The sequence below is a fragment of the Miniopterus schreibersii genome (genome assembly GCF_964146895.1).
Source record: "Miniopterus schreibersii genome assembly, chromosome: 4".
Lineage (NCBI taxonomy): Eukaryota > Metazoa > Chordata > Mammalia > Chiroptera > Miniopteridae > Miniopterus > Miniopterus schreibersii.
The window spans coordinates 100,855,324-100,879,180 of NC_138105.1; the positions used below are offsets into that span (position 1 = coordinate 100,855,324).

The 23,857-nt window shown below is 61.2% G+C and overlaps 1 protein-coding gene across 6 annotated transcripts in view; it reads left to right on the forward strand.

Annotated features, from left to right (window-relative positions):
* The window catches only part of IQCE (IQ motif containing E), a 31,487-nt gene extending 9,655 nt beyond the window's left edge, over nucleotides 1–21,832 (forward strand). For 2 of the 6 annotated variants that reach the window (XM_081134458.1, XM_081134459.1), the window contains 15 exons: nucleotides 1,360–1,430; nucleotides 2,413–2,485; nucleotides 2,720–2,772; nucleotides 3,963–4,126; nucleotides 5,394–5,449; nucleotides 6,341–6,558; nucleotides 7,507–7,611; nucleotides 8,605–8,695; nucleotides 11,997–12,167; nucleotides 12,631–12,654; nucleotides 15,168–15,278; nucleotides 15,723–15,844; nucleotides 16,672–16,766; nucleotides 17,771–17,836; nucleotides 19,291–20,310. In XM_081134458.1, coding sequence (XP_080990584.1) covers nucleotides 1,360–1,430; nucleotides 2,413–2,485; nucleotides 2,720–2,772; nucleotides 3,963–4,126; nucleotides 5,394–5,449; nucleotides 6,341–6,558; nucleotides 7,507–7,611; nucleotides 8,605–8,695; nucleotides 11,997–12,167; nucleotides 12,631–12,654; nucleotides 15,168–15,278; nucleotides 15,723–15,844; nucleotides 16,672–16,766; nucleotides 17,771–17,836; nucleotides 19,291–19,475 — 1,605 coding nt within the window. In that variant the 3' untranslated portion in view covers nucleotides 19,476–20,310. Of the gene's footprint in view, nucleotides 1–1,359; nucleotides 1,431–2,412; nucleotides 2,486–2,719; nucleotides 2,773–3,962; nucleotides 4,127–5,393; nucleotides 5,450–6,340; nucleotides 6,559–7,506; nucleotides 7,612–8,604; nucleotides 8,696–11,996; nucleotides 12,168–12,630; nucleotides 12,655–15,167; nucleotides 15,279–15,722; nucleotides 15,845–16,671; nucleotides 16,767–17,599; nucleotides 17,737–17,770; nucleotides 17,837–19,290 lie in introns of those variants that run through there. The other 4 variants (XM_081134454.1, XM_081134456.1, XM_081134455.1 and 1 more) reach the window with 4 other exon arrangements.
* The last annotated feature ends 2,025 nt before the right edge of the window (nucleotides 21,833–23,857 follow it).

Consider the following 23,857-nt stretch of genomic DNA (forward strand, 5'->3'; position numbering starts at 1 on the left):
GTGCAGAGCGAGCAAAGCAGGAGTGAACTCGGCGCACACGCCTCCTGTTCTAATAACCGTACAGACCGAAGGAGACGGCAAGGTGGGCGCAGAGCCGTTGTGTGGCCAGCGCTGGGCAGTAAACTAACAGCTGGAGAAAATGCCCCTCAGTAGACAGATGCGGTCAAGGAAGTACGTTTTTTAAACTGAAATTCTGCAAGGAAACGGAAGGGACGCGGTTTGAGATTCTTGAACACAAAGAATGAAATGGTGCCAATGGTGTGATTGATGGTTTGATGACAGATTTGTCGTAAAAACCCCTAAGACTGCGGCGGAAAGGATCCAGACAGTGGGCAGGGGAGGACCGCGTTCGGTTTGGTCCATGCAGTAGTTTCTCCAGAGCCACGGAGACTGCGCTGCCCTGGGAAGAAGACGCCGGGTGGTCAGCCGGCTCCCTGAGCGCAGCACCAGGAACTACCACACAGCGCCCAGGAGACGCGAGTACCCGGGAAGGCGGAGTCTGCGAGCGGGACTCACTTGGGCGAGTTTGTGCAGGTGCAGGATCTCGTCTGGCTTTCGTGACAGGGACGTCACCCCCCATTTTTAAAACCAGGAAGCTGAGAGATTGGCCCAAATTAGGTTTGCAGGGAATGACCTTGAGGCTGGGCCAGGGTCCCCCTCGGTCCCCAGCAGTGAGTCCTGGAGGGAAGACACTGTCCTAAGATGCCGAGTGTGAAGCCTCAGCCGTGAAGTAGCCGTGTAGACACAGACGATGGAAACTAGCACCGCAGGGCCGGGAGGCACCACGTGCTTGGAGTAGGACGTGCACAGGGTGGCCTGGGACGCCAGGCCCCTCTCGTCCACCGCGCTCATTCTGGGACTGTCCCAAAGACCCAAGAGAAAAGGCTCTGCACTTACAGCTGCCGACTGGGGAGAAGCTTTTCAGATTGGGTCCCGCTTCATCAGAACTTCAGGAGGAGTTTTAAAGAATGTAAGAGGGTCCAGCCGTGTTCCGAAACACGGGCGTGATCTGGGCGAGGATGTGGAGTCCTGACAGTAACGGGCACTTTTAGGGAGGAACCAAGAGGTCCCTGGTTCAAATCCCAGTCGGGCACGGACCCGGGTTCAGGCTCGATCCCGGGTCCTGCTGTTTGAGAGCAAGAGGGGCCTGCAGGAGGCAGCTGACCGTGGCTCGCTCGTCATTGGTGTTTCTCTCCCTCCTTCTCTCAAAGTCAGTGAAAACTTTTTTTTTAAAGAAATTCTAGCTCATAGGGTGTGTGCAGATTATAAACAGGGAGGACAGTTAGCGGTGACCGTGCTGGGGGGTGCTGCCTCCTCGGGGCCAGGGCGGGAGGCACCTGACGCGTGTCCTGCTGGCAGGTCATCAATGGGCTGAAGCAGAGGGTCCTGCGGCTGGAGCAGCAGTGCAAGGACAAGGACAGCACCATCAGGTAGGGGGCCGGGGCCGCAGACGCCGCAGGTGCCCCGTCCCTCCTGGGGCTGCGGCTCGGCGGGGTCCTGCCTCATTTCCACCCAGTGCTGGCTCCGTGTCCCCGACGGCAGCTTTAGTCCCACCCGCCACCCTCTGTTCCATGTCCCTGGTCCCAACTTCATCTTTCTGCCAAAAAGAGAGTCAGGCGTCAGTAAGGAACAGTGCTTTCCTTGCGCCTTTACGTTGCTGCCACATGTAAGACGGGCTCTCTCCTTAGCCCCCGTGGCTCCCTCTTCACCTCCAGCATGAACCTTGTGGGCCTTGGCACAGAAGCACTAACGCTTGGCTTGCCCCCCAGCCGCCCCTCGGCCTGCACGGCCTGCTGCCCTGGCGCGGCCGCCTGGCCGCTGTCCTGCTGTCTGGGAGCAGAGGGGCCTCCCGGCTGCGCTTGAGCCGATTTACGGAAATCTCTGCTCCCACTTTCTGTTGCCCACCTTCTGCTTTACACAATAGTTTCCTGGCTCCTTGTTTCTTGCTGAAATTGTCAACTTAAAATTTTGTATTTGCTGATTTCTTGTTTCCATATCCTGAACTCTAACTTTCATTTCTCTGTCAGTCCCTTTATTTAAAGTCTGTTAACAGTTAAGAACAGATAATTATACTGACGGTAGAAAGAAAGACAGTCCTCTGTCCTGCATACAACTTCCACCCACCCCAAAGGTGTCCAGCTTTAAGGACAGCCTCTTACTAGCCAAGATCATCATCAGGGAGTCTGTCACCCCTGGGACGTAGCCAGTCCACCTGGAAGGGCCCCTGTGGGTGTGAGCAGTTCTCCCATCAGTCGGGGGATCTCGTGTGAGGCCTGCAGCAGCTCTGGCGGCTCATCCCTTCCCTCCCAGCCCAGCTCCCCAGAGCACGTCCCGCCCCGAGGTCCAGGGGACAGGTCTCCGTCCCTGCCCGGGAATGCTGGCTCCGCGCACTAACTCGACGTGGGTTTTCAGCAAACTGCAGGCTGATATGAAGACCACGAGCTTGGAAGAGATGCGGATTATCATGGAGACGTACTACGAGGAGGTGGGTGCCCGCTGCCTGGAGCAAGCACAGGGCCGGAGGAGAGGAAGCGGGTCACGGCTCGTGGGGTGGCCACCGGCAGCACTGTGGGGACCCTGCCCTGTGTCAGCGTAAGCGAGTCACAGCACCCAGCACTTACCTCTCCCTGCGGGACAGACGGCATCTGACTGCAGCTGTCAGAGGAGAGCGGCCGTGTGCTCGCTGGTACCTTGACACCCCTCACCTTGGTCTCTGCAGATCCATCGTCTCCAGACGCTGCTGGCGAGCTCGGAACCGACGGGAAGGACACGGTACGGTGGTCTCGGTAATCTCGGGCCGCAGCGAGTGCTGTCTCTGTGTCAAGCTCACTCCTTATGGTGTCTGCTGTGTTCCCGTTGCCATGGCTGTGGAGGCGCCTCACAGCCACTCATGCTCACCAGCAGCACGTGCCCCGTGCGGTCATTGTCCAAACACCTGCAGCCCCAGCTTACAGTCGGCAAGCACTGGCTCCCAGACTCCACGTGTTAGGGGGACATCGAGGTGTCCCTGTCACACAGGTTCCCCTTACCCCTCCCAGACGGTACAGGCCGTCAGCAGACTGTGGAAGCCTTGGTCCCTTCAGACGCGGCCTTGCTGCTCACTGCCTCTGTAGGTGACGCACGTCCCAGAGCAGCTGCACTGCCAGGCCGGCTTCCCTGTGCCCAGCTGGTTACAGCGGGGCTGGCACAGTTTCTGTGAAGGGCGGGCGGTGCTGCCGTCGGCTGTCACTCGCAGCAGCTCTGTGCCTGGTCTGCAGAGCGCTGGGCCGTCAGATGCTAAGCGTGTGGCCCTGGGGACGGCGGGGGATTTCCTGCAGCCTCTGCCCCCTGGGTGTGTGTTTAGGTGTTGCTGTTCAGGACGCCCTCCTTGCTGTACATCGTTGCTGCGGTAACACTGACCCCAGGGCCCTCGAGGCTGTGTCGTCTCCAGCGAGAGCACTGGACGTGCTGCGCTGAGGGGCTGCTTGACACGGTGGCTCACTGACGCCCAAAGCGTGAAAAGCGGGCCCTGGGCAGACTGTGAATGACACGCGGTGACATGAGGGCTGAGGCCCGGAGTTGGCCGTGGCCATGGCAACTGCACACCTGCCATGCATCAGCCGGGGTCACTGATGAACGGTGGCGAGTAGCAGACTTGCAGACGCAGAGCCCGAGGGACGAGGGGGCCTGTGCTTTAGGCTCGGGAATGGGAGGCGACTCAGCCCCGGTTACAGGTGCTGATGGAGCAGGAGGTCCACACTGGCGACAGCACCATGGAGACCTGGGCATGGTGCTGGTCATACGGTCACTAACTGCAAAGACGGAATTGTGTTGGGGTGACAGCTTGCTTACGGGGTCAGAGCTCATGTTCCATGTGACTCCCACACTCACCCGTGGCACCCCCGGGCCGAGAGCCCTCCTGCCCCCACGCACACAGTTGCTAGGCCGGTGTGAACTCGGCGGCCTGGTTCTGTGGTCTCTAGGCCTGTGGTGGAGAAGAGAGCTGGTCTCAGGAGGCAGAAGAAGCTGAGCAGTGCCCTGCTGAGCCTGTCCCGGAGTGTGCAGGAGCTCACAGAGGAGAACCAGAGCCTGAAGGAGGACCTGGACCGCGTGCTGAGCAGCTCGCCCACCGTCTCCCGGACAAAGGGTACCTTCCCTTGGCCACCCCGGGGGACCCGCAGGGAGGGGCCACGCCCCTGCTTCTCTGAGGGAGACATAGGCCCTTTCTCCCCACCGCAAGGCCCCCCTAGTGCAGCCTCGCACCACTGAGCTATGCTGCGCTGAATGTGTCCCGGAAATTAGTGAGCACCTGCTGTGTGCCCAGCTCTGTTCTGGGTGCCAGACAGAGTAGTAAACAGAGGCACACAGACGTCCCTCATGAAGGTCAGGGAGGGAGAGGAGCCAGCAGGTCGGGTGCGGGCCAGGTGGGGTGAGTGCCAGGGGCAGGATGAAGGAGTGAAGGAGGCGGCAGTGGGGGCAGGTGTGCACCTGTGGTAGGGTCATCAGGGAGGGCCCACCGCGGCAGGCCCAGCCGAGCACAGGCCTGCAAGCTGAGGGGCAGCTGTGCGGGTCACCGGGAGGGCATTTGAGGCAGGAGGGTGTGAGCACAGAGGCCCCGTGTGTCCTGGCACATTTTGGGACCAGTCAGCGGCCAGCAGGAAGCAGAGGAGATGGCGGTGCTGAGGATGGAGGCAGTGAGGCCACGTGGAGCACAAGGGCTGGGAGGCCACTCAGACCGGGCGACGGGCTGAGCAGGTGTGGAAAGTGTCTGACCCGCTTCCTGAGGCCCCAGCTGCCGTGCTGAGCAGACCGTGGTGGAAGGGGGCCCAGAGGACCAAGCCCCAGTGTCCTCACAGGGGCTGCTGGTGTCCTGGACCGGGCGGCGCACAGTGCAGAGAGGAGCAGGTTTGGGGGAGGGGTGCCGGTGAGCTCGGGGCCGAGGCCTTGGCGGGACTGAGCGTGGTGGCCGCCAGGGAGCGGGTGACCCGGGCTTCATCAGGGCACCTGCGAGTGGTGGGGGGCAGGAGTGAGCGGTGGCCTGAGGGCAGGTGCAGGACACGAGGGCTGACCCAGGAGGCTGTGACGGGGGCTGGGCTGTGGGGCTGGCACAGGGAGACCCTGGTGACCTGGAAGAGTCGTGTTGATGGCCAGGTGGGGCGAGAGCCTGATGAGGGCAGAATCGGGAAAGAATGTCCAATGGAGGCCTGAGGAGACTCTACAGTGGGAGGGATACAGACTCCACGTGGAGAAGCCCTTTGGAGCAAGGGGTCTGCCGGCCTCACAGGGGCCCCACGGCGGAGCCCGCCTGGGAGGGGAGCTGCAGGCCGTCAGGCCACTGAAGACAGTGGTCTGGCCAAAGGGGCCTGTTGGGGGGTCGCAGGAAGTGTCTTTTATAAGCCCGTTGCTCCCACTAGGGTACATGGAGTGGAGTAAGGCCCGGCTGCTGAGACGGATCGCAGAGCTGGAGAAGGTGAGCGTCGCCTGCCTTGTTCAGGACCTGCCCGTGCTCGAGGAGTGTGGGTGGCTGATAAAGACGGAGAGGTGCGGGGCTTTGCTCCTGGACTTAGGGGCTGAGTGAGGTGGCCCTGCAGATGGGCACGGCAGACCAGAGTGGGGCGGGACCTGAGCCACACCGTGCCAGCCAGGACAGCGGTGGGTGCAAAGGGCCCGGCGCCTTCAGGAACCCAGCCTCACCTGCACACCTGGGCTCCTGCTGCCCATCGCTTCCCAGGTGGTTGCCTCGCCCACGTGCGCTACTCGAGCTCACAGAGAACTGCTTGTCCATGCCGTGGACTTTCCTCAGGTCCGAGCATGGATTTGCAGACTAAGCAGTCTGACTGGTGCAGTCAGAGCGCCGGCACCTCTGAGCAGAGGGTGAAATACTCAGCGCTGCTGTATTGTTTGGCTGAGAGAGTAAACCTGGAGGGAAACACTTTATAAATACAACTTCACATATTTAAAAGCAGAAAACATAATAACTTCATAATTTGTGGGCAATTTTATTTATTATTTTAAATATGTCTATTGATTTCAGAAAGGGGAAGGGAGAGGGAGAGAAACATCAATGATGAGAGTCATTGATCGGCTGCCTCCTGCCCGCCCCTACTGGGGATCAAGCCCGCAACCTGGGCCTGTGCCCTGACCTGGAACCGAACTGCAATCTCCTGGATCCTAGGTGGATGCTCAACTGCTGAGCCACGCCCGGCCGGGCTTTTGTGGGCAATTTTAAATCAAGCTTGTTAGGAAAGGAAGGCCCCGGAGGAGGTCAGGGGCACAGTGGGCGAGCTTTCCCAGGCGGGGCGGGGCTGACGCCCGTGGGGTCTCTAGCAGTGACATCTAACAAGCGCCTGTGTTGCCCCAGAAGATCAGCTCAGTGGAAAGCCCAGAACCTCAGGCTTTGGACGTGGTCCGGTCAGACCCACTGGCTCTCCCCGCATCCAGCGCCTGGGCCCACAGGCAGCCCCAACCCGAGTGCCAGGAGGACAACAAGCGCCACGAGGACAGTGAGCGTCTCCGGGGCACAGTGCGGAGCCTGAAGGGCGAGCGGAAGGCCCTGCAGGCCCAGCTGCAGGAGAGAGAGTATGTGGTCCCCCCTCCCCCCCTCCCCGGCGCCCCGAGTTCCTGTTGGAATGTATTCTTGCCAGTCTTAAACCGGCCTCGTGAATTGGGGAGAGTGCTCAGCCCACAGCAGTAACTGCACAAATGTTTTAGGTGATTCTAAAACTTACATTTTGGTTGTGAAATACAGGCAGCTTGAGCGGTAAAACGAAGGCATTAATTGGCCATATTACATCATTGAAAGAGGGGTCATTTAAATCTCTCTACATCAGACCCTGGGGGGATTCCCGGATTCTCTTTTAGATCTATGCAGAGTGGCCTAGACTCAGTAATGTGTTCGTGACACCTCGTGTGTCAAATGGGACGTGCACTGTGAAATGCTTGTGGCGACCGTGGGAGCGCTTACTCCCTGGCCTCTTCGTCCTGGCCTGCAGCCACCTGACATGCACCACCCCCCCCTGAATTTGGGGCTTCTCTAGTCTCGGTTCTGCTGAGAGTAATCTAAAGCCTCCTGAGACCCACTATCTCCCTCAGACCCTGCTCCTCAGGGTGGCCTGGGAGGCCAGCAGCCCCGCACCACCTGGGGGCTGGTTAGAGGTGCGGCCCCTCGAGTCTGTGCCGGGCTCTGTCTGCTTCCTTCTGCCCCGCGTCCGTCCACAGTCATGAGTGACGGGGTTGGGCGGCTGCATCTTTTTCTTTTTCTTTTTTAGTTTTTTTTTAAAATTGATTTCAGAGAGAGGAAGGGAGAGGGAGAGAGAGAACCATCAATGATGAGAGAGTCATTGATGGGCTGCCTCCTGCAGCCCCCACCTGGGGATTAAGCCCACAGTCCAGGCGTGTCCCCTGACCGGGAATCAAACCTCCATCCCCTGGATCCCAGGTCAATGCTCAAGCGCTGAGCCTCGCTGGCCCGGCAATTACTGTGACCTTTGTTTCATAAACGCTGAATGTATCCGGTTCTCTGTTCAGCTTGGAGGTAAAGCAGCTGCTCCAGACCAAGGCCGACCTGGAGAGGGAGCTGGAAGAGGTGCGGGAAGGCGAGGAGGCGAGGAGAGCGAGAGAGGAGGCTTTGAGGTGAGCGAGCCAGGCCTCAGAGTTACGAGTGGCCAGGACCCCGCTCTTCCTGCTGGGAGCGGCCCCTCCCCCTCCAGGCCAGTTAGCGAGCTGGCCGGGCACCTCCCGCGCCCCCAGCCCTCACCCCAGCGGCGCCCAGCCCACCGCTGGCTCAGAGCTGGCCCAGGTGTCCCTTCTTCTCGGACAGTGCCCCCCACACACCTTCGCAACATCATTGTCCACCTCAGCCCCAAATCGGAAACAGCCCAGATGTCCGTCCGCTGATGGGTCAGACACTGAAGTGTATCTGTACAAAGGGCTGCAGCTCTGACGCGGGACAGTGGGTGCGCCTCAAGCCGTGTCCGAGGGAAGCCGCACGTCCTGTAATTCGGAAACGTCCAGGCAGAGACAGGAGATTGGTGGTTGCAAGGGCTGGGGGAGGGGCAGTGACGGACTGCGGGGCTCCTGGGGGTCATGGAAGCCCCGGGGGTGCCAGAACCAGGCAGAGGATGGCGGCACAGCGCCGTGAACTTACTGAACACCCTGAATTGTACAAAATAGTCTTTTATGTCAATAAAAAATGCCCCCAAAAGTAGGTTAGAAATCTGAGCAGAACTACTTAGCACTCAGAATAACTAGTAAGACAATTGCTAAAATTCATGAACATTTTTGTTTTCAGAAGAAATGTGACTAGATGTGGCCAGAGGTCAGAACTGGACCAAAAGGGCAGGTGCACGTGAAGAGCTGTTTTTCCTTGGCCTTTAATTCTGTAGCAAGGACGAGCTTCCTTGTGTTCACGTTGTTTCCTTAACACCCCACTGAGCACCTGCTCAGTCAGCCTTTTTTCAGTTCTCAGGTGCCAGGAGTGGTGCTGGGGGACCCTCGTCCCAGCCCCCACGCCGCTCCGCCCCACGGGGTGCCGACAGTCGACGCCCCGTCGCGCCCCTGTGCTGTGGGTGGCGGCTGGGCCCACGGTGTTGGCAGGTACGGTGTCACCTTCTCCCTTTCCCACAGGGAGGAAGTTCAAGCTCTGACCACAAAGTGTCAAGACCTGGAAGCAGTTAGGAAGGGAGAGGGAGACGACCCCACGGAAGTGACCCCTGAGGTACGGCCTGGGCGCGGGGACTCAGACGAGAGGGGACGGCCCCGGCTGCCTCCATCCCGTTTCCCGCCTCCGGCACCGACACTCATTTCTGTACATGTGCCTGTTGAACCCAAGGTTCTGGGCTAACTGGTCGTCAGCACTGACGTGAGTGGCAGGTCCCCTCTGCAGAGCCTGAGGGCAGGAAGGGGGTGAGTGTGGGCAGAGCCTCTGCCTGTCCCCTACCCTGGCTCCCTCCACTTACACGGACCAGGTGGGCTCTGTGGCCAGGAGGGTCCCTGCTGGCACAGTGCCACCTGCACTCGGACTCCTGGTGGCAGGGATGCGTCGCTCACCCTGCCCTGCACTCTGGATTCTGATGGCGGGGGCGAGCTGGTGTCTTTCACCATCGGTCGCGAGGCTGGAAATCCTGCCTGCAGGCCCTGCAAGAGGGGCCTGTCCAGTAACTGGGACAGATGGAGCCACGTGGTCTGGTGCCCAGAAAGAGCGCACGTTAGAGCTGGCAGAGGGCGTGGGCAGCCCTGCGCGCTCTCTACCTGCTGAGGTCTGAGCAGTTCCGGGGACCCGCCAGCATGGGGCCTCTTTACCTGGGTACGTTTTAGCCGAGAAGTTCTGTTGCTTCTGAAAGTGACGTACTGTTTCAGTAGCAGTGGCCTGGCGGAGGTTGGCACTGGCCACCAGAAGGGAGGCATGGCCAGCTGCTCACGGCTGACCAACGATTTGTTTTCTAATTCTGCTCTGGCTTCCTCCCCGAGGCGGCTCCGTAGCCGAGCCTGAGTGTTCAGGCCTCGTCCGTGAGCACGTGAACTGCGTGTGCTTGAGACGGAGCCAGGGCCCCGGAAAGGGGCCGTCCTCGCGGCATATGCTCCGTGCTCGCTGCCCCCCCAGAGGCTGTGCACGGCCTGGCCCCCGTGTGTCCTGCCGGCCGGCGGCGAGGGGTGGACATGGCAAGCCCATCTCTTCCCTTCTGGAGCTGTTCTGTTTGATCAGTAGAGAGCAGTCTGTGTTACTGTGTGGGTGCATCTCAGTGGTGGCCTCCATCTGTGGGTGATGTTCTGAGGCCTGCAGAACCCCTATCCCGTGTCCAGGACACGGGCCCCTCTGCGTGATGGCCACTTCTCGGGAGGCCCTGCTTACCCGACGCCCATGCCGTCTGCCCCGGTGGCTGTGACGCAGGGCGAGGTGGCGGTTGCTGCTGGCGGCCCGGTGTCCTGTGGTGGAGCCGTGCCGTGTGTCTTGTCTGGCGCCACGGCGCTTTTGGGCGATTCTCACAGTCTCTTCCCAGTGGGGTGCTCCCGACAGTGAAGTTCTGGCTTCCCTGTGTGTGACTGCGTCAGGCCCTCGTGAGCCCTGGCGGCAGCCCCATGAGTAGATGTGTCTGCTTTTTCTTAAAACCGTCCCGTCAGCCGTGTCCCTCAGGGAGAAAGTATTTTCCACGTCCCGCAGAATTGGAAGTGACGGCTTTGACCGTGGAGCTCACCCGGCTCTGGGAGCCGCCCCCCCCCCCCCCCCCCCCCCCCCCCCCCCGCCGCGGAGGTTCCCTGTGGGCGCTCGGGGGGAGGCGGAGCAGCGCCCTGTTGGCACCGTGTGGGTGGAGATAGGACAGGTCCTCTGAGCTCTGACCTCCTCCCTGAGCACAAACTGGACACAAGTCCTGTGCTCGTCCCCCACCTGGCCGTTGGGGGATCCAGCTCGATGCTGCGGCACCTCCACCTCGGGGTCTGCCACTTTCTCCAGTGTCAGTAATTTTGGATCTGACTCGTCCACTGACTCCGCGCGGGGCCGAGTGGCCGTGTCAGTGGGCTGACCGGAGCTCGTCCCTCCAGGAGCCACACCCTTTGTCAGTCTCTTCAGGAGGTTGACTGGAGTCAGTTACACTCGGCATTAATCATGTCCCTGTAGATGGCAGGAACGGGTGGTGGGTCCCTGCTTTCCACTGACCGCGCAGGTGGGCCAAGGGAGGTGACCATGCTCCCTGCCGGTTCCCAGCACAGGGACAGCCCTGCTCACGCCGCAGACGGCGCCAGGGAGGAGACAGCGAGCACGCAGGAGGGCGTTCAGCCTGGGCACCGCCCCCTTGCAGAGGCAGAGCCGACTCCGCTCACTGACGTGGGAAAGTGCGTGTGGCCTGTCGTCTGCTGGACACAAACCCCTGCCCCCAGGAAGGTCAGGGTGCTGGTCCCCGTTTATCAGGAAAACGCCTGTGGGGAGTGTCTGCAGGGATCCCCAACCCGGATGCTTCCCCGTGAGAGTCTGAACACATTTTCCTTGCTTTTAGTGTTGTCTCGAGTTTTCACAATGAGCGTGTGTTAGCTTTGGGTCTTTCCTGCCCGAAGGCACTTCCCGTAAAGGAGAGTGGGGGACTCGGCACGTTCGCGTCTCCTGAACGGGGCGCCTTCTGCACTGGGGTGCGAGTGGTCCTTGTAGGAGAAGCACAGGAGGGGGCGGCTTTGACAGGACGTGTGCGTGTCAGAGTTTAAAGTCCCCCACCGCCTGCCCAGAGCTGTTGGAGCAAATGTCCCTCCATCTTCCAGGTCACTGACTACCTGTTTGCGTGACACAGGGCAGGGGTGACAGACTCATCTCTCAGGAGAGCAAAGGCCTGGAGATGTCACGATGGGGGATCCACGGCCCTTCTTAAGGGAACAGAAGCTGGGCACCGGGGGTCCTGGGGAACGTGACTGCAGCCCCCCGAGAGGCTGGTGGCCGGCTGGTGTGCTGGGACCCTGTGGCCCGTCGGGGGCAGTGGTTTTTGTGGGTCTATAGGACCCGGACTTGTACCTGCTGGGCCTCCCTCCCTTGGGGGAGGGCTTCTTCCAGCTCCACGGGTGTGAAGAAAACGTCCACGGACTTGATTCTTACCGAGAGGTGGCTCGTAGGTCGTAAGTGTGGACCCTCAAGTGGCACAGTCAGTGCTGTTTCGATCGTCATGGTAGCAGCCCTGGCTTCTTTCTGCATCAACACCCAGCTGGAAACCTGCTGCCTTTGACCCCAGAAGCCCCACTCTCGTAAAACAGCATTAGACTGAAAAGACCAAAGAAGGACCCTGGAAGGCAGGTCATTCTTGTGATGTCCAAACCGCTGAGCTGCCTGTCGGACGGAGCCCGCATCTCGGGAGAGCGCCCCAGGGAGCGCAGGGTCAGGGCAACCCAGCCTCCGTGCCCCGGCTCACGTGCTGGGTGGGGCGGGAGCAGCTTCTCCTGGAATTAACAGTCGGGTCTGATAGGCACAGCCTGTACCGAGGCAAGTGGTCCCTGCCACCTGCCCCGAGGTGCAGTCACCCTTACACCTCAATTCCCTGCAGGCCCCGGAGGAGCCCCGACCTGCCCGCCCTGCCAGCAGTCCCTCTCAGCAGGACTCTGAGCCCGACGCCAGCGAGGAGGGCTCACCCCGGCCCCCCTGCACCTGCTCGGAGGAGCACAGACACGCGGCCGCCAGGGTCCTGCAGGCCCGGTGGAAGGTGTACAGACTCCAGGTGAGGGCTCCCAGGAGGTCCCTGCTGCGGGCCTGTGCCAACCAGGGCATGTGCTGAGCTGGTTCCCAGCTGCAGAAACCGCTCTGGCCGCCTGTTCACTAACCCACACTCACCGAGTCTCTCTGAGGTGCAGGCTCCGTGGTCAGTGCAGGTGACAGGCAGGAGAATGTGGGAGACAGAGCAGACATGGCCAAGAAATACGTGCCTGGGTGAGGGGCAGACACCACACCGGGGCCGGGGGGGCGTGGGATCCTGCTGCGGAGGGAGGTGCCCCTCCTGGCCGTCCCGGAGGAGGAGCGGCCCCATCGTGACGGCAGAGGCAATGGCTGGTCCCCAGGCTGCCAGCCCCCCAGCCCGTCGGTCACAGCACCTCCCCTCCTGGTGACTGATGGGCAGGGGCAGGAAATGGACACGGCTGTGAAGAACTATCCTCGAGTTAATTCGTCACCTGTCTCTCTTTCAGAAAAGAAAGGCTGTGCTGGATGAGGTAAGCAAGGCTCGTTCCACCAGTTCCAGGAGAGCTGCGTGGGGTGTCTCCAAAAGTCTGTTAAATGCTTGTTTCCCTGAACTCAGACCCGACCCCAAGGCTGTTTGCACACAGAAGTGATACTAACCTGGTCAGTGTCTGGGTGGCCTCCGGCCTCCGCAGGTGCCTGTCAGTCAGTCACCCTTCCGCCCACCCGCTGATCACAGGCAGCCTGTGTCAGGCCACCTGGCGGGCCCTCGGGACACAGGCATTAGGGCAGACAGGTGTAAGAGTTTTTATGAGTTTATTTGAGCCAAACTGACAACAATGGCCCAGAAGCAAAATCTCGATGGATTGAGAAAATGCTCCGGAGACGGCAGTTTTGCCATGTTTTACGCGTTACAGTCAGGAGGCAGGAGAAGGGTTACGTGAAGTCCATTGGTGACAGATTAGGGGGGCAGGAGAAGGCCAAGGGGGCCTCTGGGACTGGGTAGAGTAAAATGGAGAGACGGGCTCTTCCTTCACGTCGGAGGCGCAGTGTAGTAACAGCCGACGGCACGTGGGGATGGTGTGTGGGGCAGATAACAGTCGGGGCTCCTGGTCTGTGCTCTGGTGGGAGACTGTGCCCTGAGGGGTCTGGAAAAGGGGATCACTCAGATACCCCAAAGGTGTGTTATCTTAGATACAAAAAGACAATAGAGGCTCAGTCAAGGTAAAGATGGACCTTTGTCCAGGAAGCTGCAGGCCTAGGACTCGACTGCCCACAGGACTTGCTTTCAGTTAGGAAGTTTTAATTTCAGACCGTCCTTGTGGTTACTTTCAGTCTCTGAGTTTGTAAGGCCCCCACGCAGGCCTTTTCTGAGCTTGTCAAGTTTAGTGTGTGGCCCCTTTGCATCCACACGGGCCAACAGTCATCACAGTTCCGTGTGGAGGGTGGCGTTTGGGCTCCATCGGGCCTTGAGTGGGAACCAAGGGGACTGAGGAGTGAGAGAGAGAAAGGGTGTTCCAGGCAGAAGACTGGAGCAAGTAAAGCCCCAGGCGTGCAGAAGACTGTGCTTGCTGGAAGGAGAGCAGGTCTGTGTGAGCACAGGGGAGCCAGGCTGGAGCCAGGCTGGAGCGGGAGGTGCCGAGAGGGACAGCACAGAACTGATGGCACAGGGACAGTGCGGATCTGAGCCAGGGACTCCTGCTTCTGTCCCCACTCAGTTGTCCCACCAGGCGATGCTTTCAAATGCTAAATAACACCACCCACACCAGGAACAAAACCCTAAGCTGATCCTTAAGGACCCTACCAGGACAGTCCTGCCCCAGGCCCTTTGTACTCGCTGCCCCACCCCCGCCCCAAAGGCTCTCATTCTAGAAATGTGCACGTTTTGCTCCCACTTTATTCAGGTCTCTACTGAATCACTGCCTCCTGGAGACCCTCCTCTGAGCACCCCCCAGCCCTCCCCAGCCTGCCCTGCTCTGCTATATGTGTCCTCAGAGCCTTTGTCCCCACCTGGCAGGTGCCATGGAGGCAGGGCCGTCTGTCTTTGCCACTGTGTTCCTGGCACCGAGAATGGTGCCTGCGTGTGGTTAGCGTTCTGTCTTTTGAATGAGTGAAAGATGACTCTGGGATTCAGGGCTCTAGAGTGAGCTCATAAACCAGACACCAGCCTGTGCTGTCTCCCAGGCCCTGCCCTTCCTCTGCCCATCCCCTCCCTAAGCCGCAGTTCCCTCCCCTCTGGGCTCAGGAGGATGGTGAGATCTCCATGGGGGGCTGTCACAAGGGCTCCGTGGACAGCGTGGGCCCGCATGGGGCTTCTGTCCCGCTGCCTAAATAGCGTCAGTGGTCCTTGCCCCCCAGCTGACACCGTGGCTCTGTGAACCTCCTGGGTTCGTCCAAATGTCCGCCTGCTCAGGGGGCCTCCCTCCTTCCTTTGTTGTGCTTGTTTCTTGACCGCATGCCTGTGGCATTTCCGTCACCTGGCCTTCCTGTGGTGACTGTGATCACGGAGCGTCTGGTCTCCAAGGACTCTCTGTCGTTCCCCTGACAGTTCCCGGAGCCCCGTCCTGCAGGAGGCAGGGCCATTCCCACAACATGCTGCCCCGAACCCAGGGCGTCGCGTTCACACCCACGTGTAGTTAAGAAAACCGTGAAGATGAAGGTTGAAGGACCGCTAAGCTTTGGGATAGAGTGAGATCACGGTCCCCACTTGACGTCAGGAGGGGGAGAGGGGAAGGGTAGGAATGGAATAGCGATCCCAGCAGGAAGCCAGCTGTGGTTACCGCGTGGACTTGCTGAGCCCAACAGCACTGACTCGACAGTCGTTTACGGTCCAGGACGTGCTTGACGGGGCCTGGCAGCTGTGCTGCCTCCCCGGAGGCGGTGTTTGTTGCCGTAGGAGGTTCTGGTGAGAGAAGAGGCTCTGTAAGTCCCCTGTGACCCTGTGGTCATACGGGACATCGGAGCTTTCCCTCTGGAAGCTCCCTTCATCTGCACCTGCCACCTTCCTGGGAAATTAACCCCCATCTCTCTCCTTGCTCCCTGACAGGCGGCCACGGTGCTTCAGGCCGCTTTCCGGGGACACCTGGCCAGGGAAAGTCTGTTATCGAGCAGAGCGCGTGGGTCAGCGTCTCCCAGTGTGCCCGGCCTCCCCAGCCAGGTAACCCTCCAGGCGGGGCCCAGCCCAGGTTCTCAGATTTCATCAACCAGGGAATGCACAGCACCCCCAGTCCCAGTCCTGCCTCGCCCTGTGGGTGCGCCTGCCCGCCCTCCCCAGGCTCCTGCAGGGCCTGGGTGGACGTAGCCTTGGGGTCCAGTTACTTCAAGGCGCTAGAATATCAAGTAGCAAGTCCATCTTGCCATTTAGACAGAAGCTTAGAAACACAGCACAGACTTGAGCGTCCTGTCCTACCAGCCTCTGTGGCAGTGACGGGGTGCTCATTTTAAGGATCCCTAGGGGCTAAGGGCTAAGACTGATAGTAATGAGGGAGCCCCCTGAAATAGAGCTGTGCCCTTACCTGGCTCTCGAGGTCCAGGGTGCCAGCTGTGCCACACTGGAGGGCGGTGCAGGTTCTCAGAGGCTCTACCCATCGTTACTCTGCAGAACCCTCCCTCACCTCGTGCTCCGAGCCCCACTGTCCAAGCCGAGGGCGACCCTGGGCAGGAGGAGGCCATTACTGTCATCCAGTCCGTCTTCCGGGCACACATGGCACGGGTCGGGCACAGGTAAGCTGATTGGCAGGCCCGGCTCTGTTCTGCATCCCAGGGAAATGCGGCACAGACACTGCCAGGCTCGGTGCGAGAGCTGGGATGTGTTGCCAGTGCAGAAGTCCCACCTGGTGAGAAATTGCTCCCGTGCCGTCCAGGTGGGGTGGGCCACATGTCCTGGTCATATGGGGAGGGACAGATAGAAGGGTGAGACTCCGTGTGATTGGCAGGACCCAGTTTGTGGACTGGCTGCCAGTGCGTACTTTCTAAAGGAACCGTGGGGCCGTCCAGGGCTCGGGGGCCTCCTGCAGCCACACACGTGTCCTGAAAATTACCCATCTGAGTGAACTCGGGCCAACAGTGGGGTCCACAGCGAAGCTCTGAGAGCGTCTGGGGTATGGCCAGTGTCCACTGCCTGGGAAGCTCAGCCCCTCCCGGTCCCACCAGCACCGCGCGCTCACCTCCCCAGACTCCTGCTGCGCAGCCTCCGTGGCGGACAGCGCCCGTCAGGGTTAGGCCGACAGCTGCTCTCTGCAGCAGGGCCAGCCTAGTCAGTCGCAGGCCTGGCTCCATCTGATGGTGGCAGGTCCTCCCCTGGGCAGTTGGCCAGGGCCCGGAGGTGACAGCGGCACCTCAGCACAGAGACACGGCCGGGAGGGGGTCTGAGGCCCGACCTCAGGACCTCAGTGAGTGTGGGCCGACCGAGGACAGCGAGGCCTGCGCGGCCAGCCTGCCAGGACCAGGGCTCGGCCGGGGGCGGCTGCGGTGCTCCTTGCCCTGCCAGGCAGCGGCTCCAGGGACCAGTGAGCCTGCCGTCAGGATCAGCTGGAGTCTCTCTCTTCCAGTCAAAGACCTCACACCGCAGCTCCTACGAAGACCACGGCTGCTTCGGGCGCATGTGGCACGCCCTCCCCTCCCGGTCTCCCTGTGGCACCTGCTGGTAAGTTCCTGCCATCTGGCTGTCGGAGCTAGAGCCAGAGCGCCCTCGGAGGTTCCAGCCTAAACAGCCGCCCTGTCCCCGCAGCGCGGGGCGTGTGAGCACATGCAAGGGGCTGGGCCCACCTGTGGCCGCCTGCGGACAAAGTCACTGGGAGATGCCTCCGCCCAGCCTCCCTGCCACGGCTCCGGCCCTTTCCTGTGGGTTGTAGGAGAAACAGATGAGCCCAGGGTACTTCCCACAGCTCAAAGGGCCAGACAGTCCGGCGTCAGTGACATCTCGGTCTCCACCGTCACCTGCAGGCCCCCCGTCGGAGCTTCAGGGCGCCTGTGTCCTGACTGCCCTCAGCTCCAGCTGGGGGGTGTGGTTCCCTCCCTCGGGCCAGCGTTTTCCCCGGTGGCTGGTTTTGCTCGTGTTTCCTTTTCAGGGTCATTAAGGTCCAGACCACTACTGGGGAAACCTGGGGTGGCCGGACACTGAGGCCGGCCCAACCCTGCCCGGCTCCCTCCAAGGGCTGGCTCATCCCCTCGCATGCGAGGGGGCAGCTTGGGAGTTGCTCTCAGTCCCCAAATCTGGGGCCTGGGGCCGTCCTGCAGGTCCGTCCTGCCTCGTGCCTTCGTCTCTGCGCCGCCTCCTCAGCTCTAGCCTCGGGTCCCGTTTGGGAAGGTGCCGAGCGGGTGCTGCCACCGTGGCAGTTTCCAGGAAGCCTGTTGGCGCTGCGTCCTTAGGTGGGAGATGGAGTCGGAGCAGGCTGTGGGGCGGCAGGGTCTTCCATCAGGGCGAGCGTACAAGTGGTTTGGGGTTTGAGGCGTAACCGACGTGTGACGTTGTGTTAGTTTCAGGTGAACAGCAGGACGACTCGATGTTTGTAAACACTGTGAAATGGTCGCCTGGAAGCAGTTTTTCTGAACCAAGAATGTCGGGGGGGAGACGGAGGATGTGACCGGCCCTGTGCCGGCCTGATGCCGACTGCGGACCGCCTGCTTCTCGTTTGCGTGTCGTTCCAGGTCAGGAAGAGGGCGAAGTGAGCAGTGGGGACGCCAGGGAGGGACCAGCCCCGCAGCCCTGTCCCGGTGAGTGGGAGGCCAGGCCCCGCGAGCAGTCGCCGTGCAGGAGCCCTTCCCTCGGGCTGCCTGGGGGCTCTGGGACAGGCGCACGGCGGGGTTTGCCCCAGGCGTCACCCAAGAGCACCGCGTGGAAATCGCCTTTTATCTGCCTCGGCTGTTTTTCCAGCCTTGTCCTCGCTAGCGAGCTTCAGACTTGGATATTCTCTCCAAAGCCTCCATTTGTAGAGCTCAGCGGACAAATGAGCAGTCGTGGGACCTCAGGGACAGTGTGTAGATGCACAAAACCCCAGGGCCCCTGGGCTGGGACTCTGGGCTCCGCCAGGCTCAGCAGGCCCTTGGGGAGGCCTGGAGGCAGACCCACCTTCCCGCCTCGCGCTGAGTGCCCGGGACGTTAGAGCGCGGGCTCCCCGCCGCCACCGACTCAGCGCAGGGCACGTCCGCGTTCAGCCTGCTTCCCCAGGCGACCGGGTCCATCAAGCCCCGGTTCCATCCGATTGTCTGTTTTCACAGGAGAAAACTTGACTTTAATGTTGAAAACTGATGTTTTTAATTTCATAAGTTTCCCCTTTGGTAAGAATTCTCTTGAAAGGTACAGGAAGAAGCCGATGCAGTTAGAGCATCTGCCGTGCGATGAGTCTTAGCTTCCTCCCCTTTTATTTCAAGTCCATGCTTGGTCACTTTTACTCTCACCTGTTTTGTTTGTTTGCTTTTTAATGCCCATCTGGGGATATTTTTTCCACTGCTTTTCAAAGAGTGGAAGGGGGGGGAGAGAGAGACACCGATTGGCTCCCACACGGGCCCCGACCAGGGGCCAGGAATGAGCCTGCAACCGAGGTACGGCACGTGCCCTTGGTGGGAATTGAACCCAGGACCCTTCAGTCTGCAGGCTGACGCTCTAACCATGGAGCCGGACCAGCCAGGGCTTTACACTTATCTTTACAAAGCAGTAGAACAGGAGCTTTCTCTGTGGCTGTTGGTATAGGGCCTGCCCTCCTCGCCTCCATCACCCGGGTCCCAGGGCCCATCTGGTCTGGAGGTGGCGGCTCAGGTGTGCCTGTGGTCACAGCTTGGGTCCTGCCTTCTCCCCTTCAGTGGGTGAGCTCACTGGGAGCTGGTGGCCACTGGTCGAGCACCTCAGCCGCCACCGGCACCAGGCCCTGGGATGCCGCTCGAGGCCGACTCGGGTAGCACCCCCCAGACTCCGCCGCCTCCGAGGCCTGCCTGCCACACGCGCTTGTTTTGCTTCCAGGAAATGGCCAGAGTGTTCGGAGCTGGGCCAGGAGGCTGAGGTGGGGTGACTAGGGGGTGATGGGAGGCCATGACGGTGTGAGGCCGGTTCTGAGGTCGGTCTGTCCAGCACTACTCTGGGGAGTAGCCTTGGGCCCGCCTACCCTGAAAGAGGTGCTGCACGCAGGGTCTGGGCGGTTGACGTGACCGCCTCCCTCTCCGGTTCGTTTCAGCAGAGCCCCCTCCCTCGGAGCCACCGCCCTCGGCATCTCCACGCTGGGAAGACGCCTACTCCGACGACTCCGACGAGGTTGTCGTGGCTCCGACTCCGCCCTTGAAGAAAAGCGCCCCCCTGCCCCTTGTCCTCAGTCCCTATGGGTGTGTCCCACGTGGCGACGCCCTGTCTGCGGAAGGTTAGGTTAAGAGGGCTCGCGTTAGAGGAGAGACCTAGAACTGCAAAGTGCTTTATCTCGTTAGGAAAAGAACAGACCTGCTCTCCACTCAGCATCCCCAGCTTCTCTCGCGCGGCTGGTTTGTGTAAGGACCCTGCGCGCCTTCCTCTCACCTTGGGGGGGCTGTGGTCGCACTGCCCCCTGCTCTCAGCTGCGGTTCACAGGGCGGTTCTCAGCGCCCGCACATCACCCGGGATTGGGGTCCACCAGGGAGCCCAGCCTTGACCTTGAAGACACTGAGCCAAGCCCCGTTCATTTAATTTTCACTCGGCCTGTGGGCTGCCAGGTCCATTTCCTTCTTCCTTCCCCCGCCGGGCTGCCTGGTGTCTCGGCTGAGCTGGGCGCTGCCCAGTGCTTTGTTTTATCCATTGGGTCTGTCCCAGGGAACCTGACCCGTCCACGCTGGGTGCCAGGGTCAGAGCTAAAGGTCAGCCCGAGCCAGCTGAGCAGGAAGTGTAGGGGCCACGTGCCTTCTTGATTGTGAGGCCACTCCTCCTGCCCCTGGACCAAAAGTGGGCCTTTCTGCATTTCTGTTCCCTTAAGGAGCCCCAGGCGAGGGCACCCTCCCTGGGCCTGGAGGGCAAGCCCTGCCCAGAGTGGGGAGCAGGTTCTGCGGGGCATCCCCATCTGTGCACCGAGACCTGCGGGGGCCTGGCTGGTGGGCAGAGCTGAGAAGGGCAAGTTGAGCCCATGACCTTGAGTTTCCTGAGAACGTGCCCCTGCCATGGGGACATGTACGGTCGCCGTGCCCTGGGCCTCCTGGGTCCAGCGCTGCTGGTCTACCTCAGTAAACGACATACCTCAGGGACTGTCGATGTCCAGTGTGCAGCCCTTGGTGGGGAAGGCCTGCCTGCGGCCCTGGGACCCTCAGACACTGCGATTGTTCCTGGAGAATGCCCATGCCAGGCGCTTGCAAGGCTCGGGCCTGGGCCTGGGGACTTGAGGGCCTGCCTTCCACTGTGCCCCACGCTGCACCCAGCCACCCAGGTGGGAGGCCCAGCAAGGGGTAGGGCCAGGTGGGTGAGCAGAGCTGGGGTGAGCCTCGGGGGTGGGGCTTCAGGAGGTAGCAAGACTGAGGTCTCTGGTGGGGGCTGGAAAGGGAAGAGAGGTCAGGAGCAGGGACCCTGACCTCCAGTTAGCAGCCGAAGGCCCAGGTCCTGTTTACCCGGGTGGGAGTGGGGTGGCTGGGTGGCTCACAGGGCGGGGCGGTTTCCCCCCAGCACCTGCGCCTCACCTTCCCCTTGACAACAGCACATCTGTAACCCTCGGTGCCCTGGATCGGCAGGACCGGCGTGACGGCCTGGCTGCCTGAGCTGACGTGGCCCCTGGGGTGGGGGACCATCCGGAGGAGGTGCTGTCTGTCCCACAGGCTCCAGGGCACCCCTCAGGACCCCTGGTGGCTGGGCCTCCACAGGTGCTGTGTGGCAATGATGTGAATCCAGGTTGTGCCCTGTTGTCCTTGGCTCACATCTCCCGCCAACGTGGGCATGGACATGGACACGGACAAGCTGCGGGGGGCGGGGGCTGGAGCTGGTGGGAAGTGGGCCCAGACTCGGCAGGAAGAGGGAGGCTGAACCAGGGCGGATGTGGGGGGCGGGGGGGGTGTGCAGTGTGACCCCTGGAGGGAAGGGGCAGCCCCTCCAGGAGGCGGGGCAGAGGGCCCAGGGGACGGCCAGACTGCGGTGCCCCAGGCTTCCGTGGGTGCTGTACCTCGGGGTGCCGCTGGGCTGGCCGGGGAGGAAGGGCTTTTGCGGGTGAGGAGGGACTCAGATAAGCGGCCCTGACCGCACGCCCGGCTGTGCCGTCTGACAGTGTGTTGTCCTCTGGAGAGGAAGGGGCCCTGGGTCTGGAGAGGCAGACGCCCGGCCCAGCTCTGCAGAGCCCTGGGCAGCATGGCTCTGCCCCCTCTCTGAGAAGTAAAGGCCTTTGTAGAAGCCGCTGCCTTCGAGCCCCAGATAAAATTGGGACCCCCTCAGAGCCCAGCTAAGCCCACTGAGCGCCCCCCCACGGCTCGGCAGCAGAGCCTGCGCTCGTGCGGCTCAGACGGGACGTGGGAGCTGACAGACCTGCCAGGGGCCCGCCTCCCTGAGCTCCTCCCGGGCCCTGAGAAGCTGACCGCCACCTGGCCAGCATCCTTAGGACCAGAGAGATCTCATCTGGAAGTTGGGCAGCTCGGGAGGGAGCAGCGCCCTGGCCGGGCGTTTTCATTCGGACCTGTCCTGGCCTGTACGCTGCTGCTGAGTCTCGGGAGGGACAGGCTTTCCCTGCTGCTCATTGTCATTGGCCTTTGTAAATAAAAATTGTTTTGCAGCGTATTTGTCATAATCGCCGTGAGCTCGGCACGTTTAATTACTTCCCGGCTGTCGTGTCAGCGGTTGAGCGTCGAGCTAGGATTCAGGAGGTTGGTTCGATTCCGGGCCTGGGCACATGCCCGGGTGGCCGGCTCCATTCCCAGTGGGGGGCGTGCAGGGGCCGATCAATGCCCCTCTCTCATCCTTGATGTTCCTCCTCTCTCCCTCTCCCTTCCTCTCCCTGAAATCCATAAAGACATATTTTTAAAAAGAAATGAAAAGAGGAGGGAGCATATTTCTCCAGATTCTATTTCACTTTTGTTTCAGAAGCAGGAAGGAGTACTTTGCTTAGGAATCAAGCGCAGCTGCCAAGGACATAGAAAGTTGGTTTCTAGGAAACCTGTTTCTGTTCTGTCTGCTGTTTCCTCTCCGAGGAAGGGTTGCTTCCCAGTGTGTTGCACAGAACAAGGTGTGTCTGTGGTTTGTCTGCGTGCGCTGCTTGCCCAGAGTTGGTCTGAGGCCCCTGTGTGACCCCTGTTTTTTGGCCACAGGCTGCGCCCAAGCCCGTCCTGGCAGCCCGGTCCCCGCGCGTGGTACTAGCAGCGGGCACCGGGAGACTGCTCTGCAGAGGAGCGGCGGGGCCTTCTGGGCCTGTGGCGGGCTCCCAGGAGGCTGGGGCCAGGACAGAGGCAGCCCCAGGGATCTCAGGGCCTGGGGTCCCGGCTGAGATGGCCGCAGAGAATGGGGTAAGGCCCAACCTCGGGCCTCCCCCAGAAACATGCGGCAGACGCACTCACACAATCCTCTCCCGGTTTCCGTGCCCTGGGGAAGTCTCCATTTAAAAGCAGCACCTGCTTGGTCTGCAAGGAGCACGGGGGCCTCCCTAAAGCCTGGGGACTGAGTTACCCCAGGCCTTTGCCAGGATGGTTTAAATATGGGGTTCCCAGGGAATATGGGAGAAAAGACAGAATCCACATCTGTTCCTTTAGTGCTGCTGGGTGTGGCGCAGGACAGCAGGTGGCATGAAGGGGACGAGCAGAGGGTTGAGCTCCCTGCTTGGGGCCAGCTGACGGCCTTGGCCACACCTTCCGTTAGCACCCTGGGAGCCCAGCGCACACTCCTGGAGGGGCCGCCCCACTAGCTGTGGCCCGGGGACTCCACGGGAAGTCTCCATGGTGCTGTGTCCTTTCTGAGGGAGGGGTGCCCGAGCTGTTAATTAAGCCCACAAAGCCTGGGACTCAAAGGAAAGGCTCTGAGCTGTGCCAAGGCTCTGGGGCTGCCAGTGAGGCGGCCAAGTTTGGGCGATTTCTCTCTCCCTGGGAAGGGCAGGGTGGGCGGGAGGGGGGAGCATGTGCCCCAAGCGCTGCCCCGCTAACGTGCGCACACATTTGAAATCGCCCATGAAATAAAGAGAAGGGTGGGTCCGGTGGGAAGGCCAGCAGCCCTCCCTGTTTCTCATCTCCCTTCTGGCCGCCCTGATGCCGGGTCAGGCCCTTCGGCCCTTCCTCCCCACACTGCCACCAGGTCCTTGGCCAAGAACCACTGTGAACACCCACTTCCTCCCCCCACACAACAGACACGTAGGGTCCACGGAGCACTCAGGATTCCTGGCACGCCCCAGCCTGGCCCCCTTCCCCGTGAAGCCCTGACCCCTGCCCTCCAGCCACACAGCCCGGTGACCTCAGCCCTCTCCAGAAACGAGGAAGGGCTGGCCCCTCACACATGCTGCTTTCCCACCAGGAACATCCTTGCATGGAGCCAGCCCACGCGGCCCGCCGCCCAGCGGCTCTGGGACCGGCCCCCCTCTCTCTGTGTTCTCACCAAATGAGTTCATTTCATCGTTTTAATATTTGCTGCACGTCTGCAGTGTGCCGGGCACTGAGGGAGGGTTGCTTGGCGCAGAACAGCAAGGTTCACTCCGTCTGTTTGCCTGCCTGTCGCCACCAGGCCGAGCCCTGTGCAGACTCGAGTCAGTTCCTTCACCCAGGAAACACCCCCCTGCCTAGGTGTGGGGCCCCAGCGGGCAGACCTCGGGCTGAGCACAGGGTGGCCAGGAG